General features: G+C 41.2%; 1 protein-coding gene across 1 annotated transcript in view; it reads left to right on the forward strand.

Moving 5' to 3' along the window:
• The window catches only part of LOC126565533 (uncharacterized), a 53,303-nt gene that overhangs the window by 28,061 nt on the left and 11,115 nt on the right, over positions 1-14,127 (forward strand). The window contains exon 2 of the mRNA XM_050222719.1: positions 6,802-6,903. Within this exon, the coding sequence (XP_050078676.1) occupies positions 6,834-6,903 (70 nt within the window). The 5' untranslated portion in view covers positions 6,802-6,833. The remainder of the gene's footprint in view (positions 1-6,801; positions 6,904-14,127) is intronic.

Genomic DNA, 14,127 nt, shown 5'->3' on the forward strand with positions numbered 1-14,127 from the left:
GTTTGTAGTGATTTTGAATTATGTATAACGAACATTAATTTGTGCAGCACTTGCTATTAAGTTAACTTGCTTTCTATTCCACATTAGATCTTATGTTGGTTTTAAAATATTTGTTCCTTATGCTTTAATTACGCTTAATGCATTCCTACACTCGTCTGTTTGCATATTTCTTTTCAAAAATCTTAAAACGAGAAACGTGCTTCACGAGAGTATAGGTTATTGTAACAACCAATGTGATTCAAAAGCCATCGAAGAAGTCAAGGAACATTCCTTACCGCACGAAAGAAGTAGGATGAATGATAACTTTATGTGTGTTTCACATACTGCACGTGCAATGAGCCGTAGCTACAGCAAGTGGCCAAGGTGGCCACCAAATTAATGGATAATCTTTGTTCCTTATGTGAATGTTTGTGCATTTATCTTGTGGAGAGTCATTTTAAATTAATCCTACTACTATTTTGTGCTATACGGTCACATAAAACAGGGAACATAGATTGAAGGTTTTGCTTATGAGTGTTGTCATGTATTTTTTTGGTTTGTTTTAAAAGTATCCCTACATCATAACATATTCTCCGTACCTTAAGTAAGTGAACGTAAACGCAAAAACAAAATACGCACATACTGCAAGTGAAAAGATGAAAGTATTACTATATAAGAGTAACCGCCGGAAACCCGAACCTAACGCGGGCTGTGAACGAAGGTGTGTCACCTGGTGGTAGCAAACGATGATCGAGATACGATGTGTGCTAGAGTCGAGAATCAGTGAAAGTGCTATGAGTAAAGGCCACAATGCTGATAATGATGATTGACGTTGAAGGATAAACATGGATGAAAAATATAAACAGTACACAGAAGGTATGTAGCCGCCGGTTGGTAGAATTCCTAGACAAGAAAACAGGATAATATCACATAATGTAATTTATTCCAAACTCGTAGTTTAACTTATTCATTGGAATATAGACTAATTTTGGTTGGATTTCGTAAAAGGACTACGTTTAGTCTTAAATTTTACTCAAATTATAAGCACGTTGCAGTGGGTAAATGTTATTGTACGCATGTCTTAATTCTTTTTGAAGCTCTCACGTTCATTTTTGCAGCCTTCAGCATTTTTACCTCATTGCTAATTTCTTCTTGACTCTTGGCTAGAAGATTGTCTTATTGTCACATTCCTTCCTGCACTCTCGGAAATATATTTTTCTGTAAACTTAAATATTTCAATATTTGTCTATGTATTATTCACTTGTAAGATACAACAAAAAAAAAAGACAATATCTTTAATCCTAACTTAGAACTAATGATATATCTTACACCTAGTTTGAAACAGGTTAGAATATTGTACGTTTCCGGTCCGGTTTCCACCAGCGGCGGCGGCGGACGGACGGAGTCGGGGGTCCTCGCTGGAGTGAGGCCAGGGGGGGCCTCCCCGGCTAGATAATCCGTTTTGGCGTGGAATAACCCCACCCCCTCCCCCTCAAGGTGGCACAATGAAGATACAGAGGTCTCGGTTCAGTTTCAATCGCAACCAGTTCAGAGTGCCAATTCCATACCCCCTCCTAACACTTCTTGTTTAGATAGAGATCTACTTGTGGGTGGTGTTATGCCCCCCGATATCCATTCCGCCAAGGGATCATCCAAATACCTTCATCCACCACTGAGTTTCATTTCGTATGATTCCTGTTCCTATTTCGAAGAAATGGAGTCCAAGGTTTCATCCGGAACCGCCCGTAATCGTCTGGGATTGAGGGAACAGTCAGAATTGTAACTGTCCGGAACAGTTGAAATTGGCGAGAAGCAAGCGTTTAGACGATGGTTCCGCTTTTGAACCATTCAGGCAGTTCCGACGGTTCCGGATTGGATCCACCAGTCGGAACTGGTTTCGGATTTTTTGTGGCATCGTCGGGATCAATTTCCAATTCGAACCAAGCAACAACTATTCCACATTCTGATCGCCAACTGATCGTACACGGGCAGCTTGGACGGTGAATTTCTTTTCTCAGGATCTTCTTAGCCGTTTGGATATATGCTATTACTTCTTGGAAGTGAAGGCAAACGGCCCCTTGATTATCTTATGAGCGTCTAGTTCGTTTTAAATTCTTACTATTATGTCCTGACATGCTTCTATCAGGATCCAATTGCAAAAGGTCAATCGGTTACAGCCAGTGGTCAAGAAGTACCAAACGATCTCTATCAAACTGTTTCTAAAGAGGGTAGAGTTGTTAGTAAGAATATGTTTTCAAATGAAGTTCCACGACTGGTATCATCATTGCTGCTCCTAATTAATTGATAACGCTGTAATATTTTGCCATGTATTTAAAAGACATGATTCCAGAGAAGATAAATAGTTGAGACGATCGTAAGGTCATGTGACCTAACGAGTCATCGCAAGAAAAATCCTTAAAGTTTGTCCAGTTTTTAATACATAAATTATTCAAATTGAAGTTAACTGTAAACAACGGAAAATTGATCTAATCTAATTGATCTTGAACTAATACTGAGCGTGTGTGATTCATATCATATCTTTTGCATACTAATTAAGCGTTACTTCGCCCTACTTTTGCATCATTCGAACAATCCCGTCGGATGTAGAAGTCAATGCTGATTGGTGCAATTATGCGTGATTTCAAAGTTTATTAAAAGTAACTTTACACTTCAAACAGCCAACGCAAACATTCGTACCCTCGTCCAGCCAGCATCAAACCAAATCACTCATGATCATCAATTAGCAAAGTTTTATATTTCTACACATGTAGCTACGGGTTTCAAGGCTTACCAACGGAGCTGGGTATAATTATGCACCCATTGCTACCACCCTGCCAGTGATGGGTCAGTTATTTTTGATGCTTGTAAACCTTATTACATCCACGGTTTGTTGGATATCGGTCAACAATGAAGCGTATCGAATAGCGCGTGCTGTGAATATGACTTATTGATTATTTACGAAGCCGGCCAAACTTCCTGTTTTGGTTTTTGGGTGTAATTAGAACATTGCGCGTCTTGTGAACTTAAAGTTGCTGTTTATTTATTTTAAAATGTGCTATGTTTGAAATTGTTTTCTCGCTTCTAAATCGGTTACAAAGCGTCATATGGTTCCCAGATACTTCTGTAATCGAATAACAATAATGTTATGTTCTTAATAATTTAAAATTTTAAATAAAAATCTTGTAACATATTACACTATACTTGTTTTGCGTGTGTGTAAGTAGAATTTGTTCTTAATCCAATGACTTTTTTTGCCCAGTTTTTGATTTGTGACTGACTTTCCTCTTCTTCTTGGCTTAACGGCCTACTAAGGTAACGCCTGTCATCGAACGGATGATATACCACGTAGTTGAATGTTCAGTCCTCAACTACACACAGTGGTCCAGCTTATGCTGCTTATTAAGTTGTATGTTTTCATAATTGAAGTAGTAGTGAAGAATGTAATACTAATTACCTAAGTATCGTCATTATAATTATGACATCTAGATGGCGGCACTTTACGGATTTTTAATATGGCTGGAGCAGCCACACGCTGCATGTTTAATTTTACTTTTTTGAATGAATTATTTTACAATAGATAATGCAGCATTTTTATTTATTGAATACCATGAATCATTGCACAAGTTTTTTTTTATACAAAATTTATTTAAAAACAAGAAATCGAGTGATTTTACTATTGAATTTTAAATGTCTATAACATTTAAAGGGGCTGCTAGGGGCAGCTGAAATTTCCAAAGAAAACTTGTAATATGTTACTTGTGTTACATTTACACAAGTCTTTTTTTATACATACAATATTGAACAAACCAAAAAAAAAAGGCATGAAACAAAAATAGTCGTTTAACCCAGAATGTTATGCTCCCTGACCTAATTTTCATACACCCAAGCCATGCTGTGATGTTACTACGAATGTTGAGTTATGTCTTGCGATCGGTTTATGAATCAAATTGAATTTCTCTTTGCTACAAACATTCAATGCTGTGCGGGTTTGTGGCTCGAGCTAAGCCTAAACAAACCCGACACAAAACGTGTAAACTAAAACCTTTTCGTCAATCATGGATCGCCGCAAACTCACATATGCTTTAAAGGGCGGGATATGTGTGAAGAAAAAGCACTAACTGTGTGAATATTTGTGCTGTTTTCATGTGTTCGTTTTAGATTTTCTTTTTTTTTGTTTGGGCGAGGGATACCTCTTGACCTTCGCGCGAACGATCTCGTCAACCTCTTCTCTGCTCTACTCTGCCCTTGTGTATCGTGTGATCATGGGGGAGCGTTATTTTGGCTCAGCACCAAACGCAGGGGCAACGTCGATCTGTTCGATCTGTTGTACGCTTCTTTGTTTGTGCCGTGCCATAACGATATACAATGATGAACAACGCACTGGTTTTTGGTGCCGCATCGGGCTCTTTCTTTCTGCCAATTCACGTGCCAGCTAGCTAGTTTTTGTTGTTGTGCTTTTATCCTGCTCTCGCCGAGCATAAATTACATCATCGTCAAACATTTAAACCACGCACCAAGCAAGCAAAAAAAAAAGAGGAATAAAAAAGAGCGACGTCAAAACTTGTGTGCGTACTACGCCGAATGGGGAGGCTGGAACCGACTGTGGACCGCCGCCGTCATGGCAGGAATTTTGGCATGAAGAAAAATTAGATGCGCTCTCCGAAAATAAGCGTGTTTTAGAGATTTTGGAGTAAGAGCGTCAGTTAAAAGAATTTTTTACTCTTTAGCCAGCAGTTGTGTATATAAATGCTACATATATAAAGTGATTCAAACGGAAATTTGAACACATGAATCGGTGTTCAAAATGGCCGAAATAACAGAATGAGTTCAGGAAACTCAAATATTATGGTATTTAATGTCTGTCTGTTGATTAGGAAGATGGTTCGAAATCATTTGGACAGTTTGCCAATTATAAACAACAACAAGTCGTATGAATTAGGTATTTAGAATAAGAGGCAGTTCATTTCTCTGAGCCAACCTGATACCGTAGAGCATCAATTTTTCATAGTTTGTACAAAACAATTCTTCCTCTTTCCAACGAGTACCCCTAGGCCGCTTTATCCCAGTACATTCATTGTCAATAATGTGTTCAGTTTGGCATTTTTCTAGTATCAAAGGGCCATTTGGATCTAGCAATGGCTTTATATAAGTCTTGTCGATGCTTTTGGGGGATCTAAAATGATCGTACAAGGCTTTGATTTTAACTGTATCGCAAGATAATTTATGGCCATTTTTTTCCTTTTTTGGAGAAATTATTCTTGACAGGATCGGCGAAAGAAGCGACAGCAGCGGCGGTCTTCGTTCTCCCGTAGTGCGGCCTGACTATTCAACTACGTGGTATCGGGAAGAGTCTAGTAAGCCATTCGACGACAAGGATTTTGTTTAATGGTACAATAAATGCTAGATTTGCATTAATCATGTACATTCAAGCTTGCTTTCATTTTCCAATTAAAAAGCTTTGTCTAGAGTCAAGTCGTTTTGTCCCGCTGGAGGCACTTGACACACTTTTATGACTAAACGCCAAAACTATAAGGTCAGGATGTTCATAACGTGCAATGAAGAGCTTTGTAATATGATATTTTCTATTTATGTCACTATTTTATCCACTTGAAATTGAATTTTCTGTCTACTTTATATGATATTGCTAAAAAAGATTTACTCCAGGTTGCGAAATGCAAAAATCCAGGTTTGTATACTGTTTTGTCCATATCGGGCCAAAAATGAGGGCAAAACAAAAATCGTAATTGTCCATCCCTAGGCTAAAATAATCGTCCCCAAAATCGGGCTATTATTTGATTTTAAGGTGTCCGGATTCCTGTATGATTCACTGTGTATTCTTTTCAAAATTTATTTGAATAATCATAGCATATTCGCAACAACGAATGTGTTGAATTAAACCTTTTTCTAACAAGTCAAATGTAAACTTTTACTCAAGAAAGAAGCACGCAAAGTAGTGCCAAAGTCACAAGCAAAACCGATACAAACAGTTTGCAATAGTGTTTTGATCAAATCGAACACTACACACAACTCCCGGCTATAAATATTGGTAATGTTGGCGTAGTGGGAGCGATTGGCACGCACGTTACTAGGGACGACGCATCGCCCTGTACCACTTGCGCTTGGCTTGTTGAGATTGTGTGCGTGTGTGCTTGAAGAAACAAAAAATACACGCGTCATAACAACGCCACTCTTGGTTGCTTTGCCACCCACTTCCCATCCCCACACATATCAACCCTCCCTCCCAGCTCCGACTGTTGTTGTTGTCCCCCCTTTTCTCCCCGTTTTGTGTGTGTGTGTGTTTGCGTGTAACGGGGGTTGTTTTCCGCTAACCGAAAGCTTCGCTCGGTTCGGCTTTTGTTCGGGTGCGGTCGTGAAGTTCGTCACAAGCGTACCCGACCAGGCCCGCTTAGAAAAGTGTTTGGCGCGATCGTGTTTAGTCTTCTGACAGATCTACGCTCGTTCGAACGTATCTCTTAGGCAAAGTGTGCCTTGGTGGTTGCTGCGATTCAACGGCTCGTGTTTGTTTGAAACCTTTGCCCAAAAGCAAAAAATCACCACTTGTTTGTGCGTGTGTGTCCTTTTGAAGAGTGAATTGTTTGTAGTGTTTTTGTGTGTGTTTGTGTGCGCGCGATTGGTTTCTTGCATATAAAAAAACCTGCTCCTTGCACTCCAGTTGCATCAGAGTGTGCAATTTGTTTGAAACAAAACATTCACGCACACACCCTAAACCTATTTGGTGAATTCAGTGTGCAAACGCGTTCGTGTGTCTCTGTGTTTGGTACCTTCATCTCAAAACCGTCGTCTGCGTGGGGCCCTTAAAAGTGAAGAAAAAAAGCAACCACAACAACAACAACATGGCCAACAGATTCGTGTCAGTGCTGATGGTTTCATCTTTCCTGCTGGTGGTGGTTAACTTCGAAGCAGGTAAGTGGGCAAAGCGGACGCCTCGTACCCCGGTTACCTGGGGCACCTTTCCGCGAGTAATGATCGCGATCATCGCAAGCGCGCGCGACGATGAAATCGAAAGGAAGGAGGAAACACTCACGGACGATTCTCAAAGTAGTGATTAGAAATAGTTTCTTTATTAGTTGTGTGGTTTTTTTTTTGGGCTAGTTATTGACAAATAATTGGAACGCCAATAAAAAAAGGAATGCATTAAACTTGAAATGGACGGAAATGTGTGCAGTGAGGCTTGTTTTGAAAAAAAAACAAATCCTCCTGAAATTTCGGAGACTTTGAAACGAACTTCGCGTCGAGTCAACCGTTACAGTTATTGCACTGGAGTGGTGAAATAATGTGGATTCTCTTATCCAAACGCCTTGCATAGAACGTTCAAGGTGAAACAAATGCTAGTTCACAATAAACTCGTTTGTAAAAAAAGAACTCTTCTGCAACACTCTTCCCCACTTGAATTTTACACCCTTTTTTTGGGAGCAAACAGGCAAACAGTTTATATTGGGCAAATATTTCAAATGAACAACAAGTTGTCCGCTCTTATTAAGCTACTTTAGGAGTGTTTATTTGGCACATTAACTTCAAACATTCGGGCTGGGACGCATGATGAAGAAGCAAACACTTTTAGTGGGCTTTTTTAGTGTTGTTGGAAATTGAGAACACTTTCGCTGTTAGACAGTCGATTAGGAACGATTCATTGCGCACAACTGGTCGGTAACACACGCTAATGGCGCCAAGATCGGCTAAGCCTTCTCCTAAACGGGTTTTGCTGTGGTACGATCGCAGCTACAGGGGCACGCTGTGGTTACGAAATCCCTGTTCCCTATTGCTAGCAACCAGCTTCCTCCGATGCCTCACACACACTGGTTCGACCACTTGAGGAGTAGAACAGATGAGAACATGAAAACTCATTGCAGCATCTCTTTAGTGCAGAGATCCAATTAAAAACGCATCACTTTACGGTTCCCTCATTTCGAAGATTTCTGTTTTGCCGTTCGCGTTTGGCCGGGGCAGGGTTTACCAAGTACCAATCCCGGAAGACAAAGGTCGGCCAGTTTAAGGGGAGGCAATCGTGACCGATCGACAAGCGCAAGCGCACCCTTAAGTGGATTATATGTCACGAGAGTGCGACATTAATTAACGATAAATTTAATCTATCACACACACACACACACACACACACACACACACTGTGGTTTGGAACACACATTCCAGCCACATTCTCCAATGTTTTCTCAAGCTGGGAAGCGGTGAAGAACTCCCAACATGAGAGGCACTCCGTAAACGTAAATAAACAATACTACAGCGGTGCGTGCTTTCGTGAAGAGAACCGGGAAGGGTCTCTTATGCTGCACGTTGATGCTTACTTTGCAACAACAACAATAGGCAGATTGGGAGCCATTGCATGAGCTCGGAAGGCAGAGTATTTATCAATTCAATTAGCTAAAATTCAAGATCAAAAGATCAACGTCAAGCGACTTGTGAATGATTGAATTCCAGTCCATCGGAAGGTACGTACGACTGACCGTTTGTACGCCTTGGTGGACTGGCGTGACATATGGATCACAGACCAGAGCTGGTGCGAGCTGAAATTCCTGTTTCAGTTCCACCCCGACCAGAACGGTACAGCAATCAGTTATACCTCGGCTTAATATTCAAATCGTGTCGTTTCATTGCCTGGAGTACTGTTCCAACTATGGACGGCGCAGACCTCGCCATGACTAAGCCGATTGATACAGCTGCAAACGACGGTCGCATTAATTGCCGTTGCCTAGCAATAGGTGATGCAATTAAGTTGGTGGCCGCGATCGTGTCTGTGGGTGTGGTTGTCTTGTACTGGAAAAATTTCACTTGCCTAGTTACGCTGATGCGTATGGCAGGGCTAAATGGTTCTCACATTGCCATTGTCAGTTTGAGACAGCACGGCAAGGGCATCAAAATGGGATTTTACCTTTCTTCTCTATCTTGTGCGCAATACCATTGCCCAAGGGAGTCGGTGGTGTGTGAGGGAATTTGTTTAATTCATTGTCAACACGTTGGGTGCGTCTGGAAGCAACACGGTTGGTAGTAAACAAAACAGAGAGAAGCGGAGAGAAGACTATGTACGAATATAAGACGTAGCGCGATGTTATTAAATATGACCATGCAATTATTAGTTCAATTTTGTCGAGGCTGAACAATTAACCAGCACCTCTAGTTGAAATTAGGTTAAAGTGTGTGGTTTGTTGATTTAATCAATTAATTGAACGAATTTGTTTATTTTAAATTTTGCTTCTTTCTTAATCTTGTATCAAGAAGATAATGCAAATACCTCCATCATCACAATAGTCACAACAATAGTCCCGGACCACCAAAACGCACAACATCCACCAATAGATCATCATCATCATCATCACCATCACCACAACCACCCACAACCGAGTATGCCCGGGATAAGGCATAGAATAAGGAGGAAATGCCTTATCAATATGATTATAGGATTTGTTAGAAATCCTATCAAAGCGGTGTGAACAATACGGCACTGGACCGTAATAATCAATTATAAATAAAATAAATAAGATAATGCAAATGAATGTTTTAATCATAAATTTCATGTTTTTCGTTACTACCATTAGACATTTGCTAGAAAAATATTTTAAAAGGCTACAAACTGACCTTCTATCTCGAAAACGATTCTACGACGCCACCTTTGTCTTTGTGGTCGATGGGGATTTAAACGCTGGGTTGTCCGCTGCTATTCTCATGTCACGATCAGCCAATCGGCATACTGGCAAACCTGGCAATACTAGCACTGTTTGCTATATTCGAGAGCATGACGTCTCAGTAATGTTTATGCGTACTGAGTGACCAGTGTGACCAGAACCCCCGATTTATCAGTATTCCTACTGATAAGTCTACCGATTTTTCATGAACGCTACCGAAGATCACAGATTTTTCTTACTATTGCTCAAGAAGTCGCAAATGAGGGAGTCCACCAGGAATTTGGTTTGTTTTCGATGGAAATGAAGAGCAACTTTGTGGCTCTTGATTAGCTTTTATATGACATATGAACGTAACGAAAACAGAAAATAGAATGGATTATAAAGTTGACAGAATTATGTGTTTTTTTCAGTAGACCCAATAGAGCATTTTCATGCCGAGGTTTTGTACCAAAATCGCTCGATCATTTGGTAAGCTTCTTCTGCGTACAAGGGCCTCTAATCAATCTTATATCAGGACTATAAATAAGTTCGTGCGGTTTTAGTACAAGCGTCGTAAAATTATCAATTCTGCAATCTTGCAACACTGCCATTTTGTAGTGTCATCTTCAGGCTTTGTTTTCCTCTAGCTTTTATTTTGCTGAAGTGTAAAAAAAATTAATCCAAGAGCTTCGAAATTGCCACATTTGTACCGAAAAAAGTGTTTTTGCGGGGAGTTTTGTTTCATTACTACTGCATGAACGAATCGAATAACCAAAAGTCATCGTATAGTAGTGAAAGTTTATGGTGACCATGTTCTATCAGAAACAAGCATTTTTGGAGGACAAAAAATAGCTCCGGATATTCCTTGAAATATGTAGATAGATGATTTGAAGGTAACGCTCGTTAAAGATCCTTCGCAAACGCAAGCCAGCCAGCCATTTGCCAACGTTTAAAAACTATGGGGATGATCTGCAAGATAGGACATTGGCTGCCGTACGAACTGAAGCCAAAGGATCTTCGACACCCAGGCCTATAAAAAATATGTAAAAACGCTGAAATGGAATGCCCCTACCCTTTGTACAGCCCAGACATTGCACCTTCTGATCTTTTCCGATCGGTGCAACATGGGCTAGCAAAGCAGCACTTCTCCAAATTTTGGAGAAGTGAAAAAATGGATCGATGAATGCACGAGGTCCAAAAAATCCTTCTTTTTCTCGAGGGCATACGAAATTTGCCAAAAAGATGGGAAAAAGTAATAATCAATAATAGGATATACTGTGGAAATTGAAACAATTACCAAGTCTTTTTATAATAAAACTGTCAATTTCGAAAAAAATCCGCACGAACTTGTTTACGATTTATGTCCTCGTAATAGAAGATGAAGTACCAGAAGTTTTTACCTCCAAATCTTGTATCTTCTCCACTCCTTTCCCTAGTCCTAGGCTGAAGATAACAACATTGACAATAGCCCAAATTAAATATAAACTTGTTGGCTGTCACAAGAAAAAACCAAAAATCTCTACCCAAAACATTACAATGCACCATTGTTTTACAAAATCATTTTACCCATCAGTGATCTTCAACGGAAAACAAAGCACAAAATACGAAACGAAAAGCATATTTTGATAACGCATTACTTCTCAATTTCGGTCTCTAACGCTCTGGACGTGTGTTGCACAACACTAACCTTCCGCGCAAGGACACCGTCCACCGGTCCAAGCCCTTGGCCGAGAGTTGGTAGATCAGAGTGATGACAACGATCGTAACACTGCGCTAAACGTTGATGATGTCACCTGTGTGACCCCAATGTTAGGGCTGAGGGGGAATGTTGGCCGGGCCAGATTGGACACACTTGGCAGGCGACACTAATGTAGGTGTGTTCAATTTCTACAACAATACAAAAGGTGCTTAGACGGAGAGAAAGAGAGAAAGAAAGAGAGGGATTAAGTGAAAACTTAACTTAACTTTAAGGTTTTCTTCGGTGCAAATTAAGAAACATTGTACCGGAAAGGCGAAATTGTTAAAAATGTTTTAATTTCCGTTGTCGCTGTTGGGATTTTTTGCTAAAATGATAGCAAGCGTTTACTACCGACTGAATCGAATGGGCGTTCACAAAAGGTAATCCTATTGTTTTCGAGCTAAATTAGACGTACAACCTTGAAGAAGTTCTTCTCCGACGTGTGTGTGTGTGTACCATAACGTAGTGGGAAGTCTCTCGATGGTACTTGATGTCTGCAACGCACGTGAATTGTTTGTCACACACGACGCAGCCCGAAACGCTGGTACACCGTGGAGTGTAAATAATGCGTGAATGAGCTCATCGTCGAGTGGCGACGCATTGGCTCGTACCGATTCGTCCCGTCGATTGAGATTCCATTACCGCACCGCAGTTGGACGGCCGAAGTTTGGTGGAATGCGGCCAGCCAGATCGGTATGGTATAAATCAACCGATCCGTCAACTCAATCTTGTCTTGTGTGTGCGGTTCTCGTCAGGTGGTGGTGAAGATGAAGCCAATCGCTTGTTTGCTGGCATTGGAGCGCCTCGAACAAAAGAATGTGGGACACACGTGGCCAATCGTACCCTATCAATGGGGACCGTTTGTCGGACGCACCGGAACCGGGTGCAGGGGAGCGAGCGCGATAGGACAGTGACGGTTTATAGGTTTTAATTATCCGGTGTCAGCACTGCGGGCGAGAGATAGAACGCAACCTCGACCACACATTCTAGCTAACGATTGATTATTTAATTTTCATAGCATTTTTGCTTCTCTTTGCTGATTGGATTCGCATCGATTGAAAGGTATGATCGCTTGGGGGGGGGGGGGGGGGGGGGGGGGGGCTGGTTGGTGAGGCCCCAAATCTAGGCCATTCAGTAATAAAGATGACGCTTTGATTGTATCGCGTGCCTAACCACGTTTAACGCCCTGATGGCGGCGGCGATTAGCCACACCTTAGAACCTGTCTTAAACGTCTGCCTAAACGGTTTTTTCCGCTTTTCGCGTGCCAAAGACGGTCCCCGTGCTCTGCAGAAGAAGGAATTAATTTTCCTCCTCACATCCCGCGGCACATCCATCTCATTTGCCTACGTGTTAAAGCCCTACTGGGCGTAAGGCAACGTCTCCTATAGTTTCGCTTTCAATGGAAAACCTCCTCCCAAAAAAAAAAAAGAAAACCCCTGTGGAAAGTGTATGAGAAAGTTTAATTTTTTTGACTACGGTACTATTACGCTAACCTCATGTTGCGCTCGTAAAACATGCTGCGACCCAGATGCGCCATCATCGCCACCTTTCCACCGCTTGCTCGTTTGCGTGTTCGTTCCCATGTAAAATGGCTGCCGCCAACATGGTCCCAATCGTCCAAGAGGAAACGATAATCTGGGATTTATTGTGCTAAGAGAAATGCTGTGCGTGTGTGAGTGTGTTTGTTTAGGTACGTAAAAGCGGACAGATTACATCATCGTCATCATGATCGCCACACCGTTCGGTGAAAGCATGACGGTGTTTGGTTGGTGTTGTACGCTACAACGATGCGTTGTGATTTGTTTGATGGGCACAGCCAAGGGTTGTAGCACGGGAATTCGTAATGTCGATGGCGCCATTTGTCATTACGATGGTGGTACGGTTCTCCCAAAAGAGTTAATGCTTAATAGTTTCCCTTCTTAAAATGCATTCTTTATTATGTTTGCATTCAACAAACTTGCTAACACAGAAGCAATAACTTCAAAAGAGCAAGAACTCTACTATTATTATTTGAAGCTAAGCTTCACACATACCTCATCAAAAGTAAAGCAAATAATTTGTGTAACATATGTGCTAAGATCACCCGATATAATAGCATTGCGTTACATTGCTACCCTTTTTTCTACAACGATCCCTATTTGTTTACTCAAAAGCCCAGACCATCACCATGGGACGAAAATAGTCGTACGAGTACATAGTTCATCTGTACAGCATGCCTGCTTCTGGGTGGCAATACAGGTTGCTGGAACAGTTTTTGGTACGCTTGATGAGCGTCTACCGTGCAGACCTGTCAGCCACTTTTCGCAAGGGGAAAATGTCCGAAATTACGTCAAGCAGTTGAAAGAAACCAACGGGTAAGAGAATGTCGAATTCTTTCTCGCTTATGCGAATCAGCTACCAGAAGAAGTTCCATCGTTGATCCACCATTTGCGACGAGCTGCCGCATTCTACTAGTAACGCATCATCATCCTTATCCATTCGAGCGTGGCCTAGTGCACGGTCTCTAACTGAAAGCATGCGTGTCAATGTGTGCTCTGTGTGTTTGTGTGTGTGCGCTTGTGTGCGTGTGTGTATCTGTTTTAGGGAAAATTTTATTTTTAAATCATAATATTTTTAACCATAACGCTGTGCTAACATCTGTTTTAGCAAAAATGTGCCCTCAACAAATCATCGTTCGGGGGTTGGTGGTGTGAAATTTTGACCGATTTCTTTCTCAATTTTCCTCCCCCCGAAAGTTTGTGGTATGCTTGGTATGTTTTTACTTCACTTTATTG

Source organism: Anopheles maculipalpis, chromosome 3RL (genome assembly GCF_943734695.1).
Source record: "Anopheles maculipalpis chromosome 3RL, idAnoMacuDA_375_x, whole genome shotgun sequence".
NCBI lineage: Eukaryota > Metazoa > Arthropoda > Insecta > Diptera > Culicidae > Anopheles > Anopheles maculipalpis.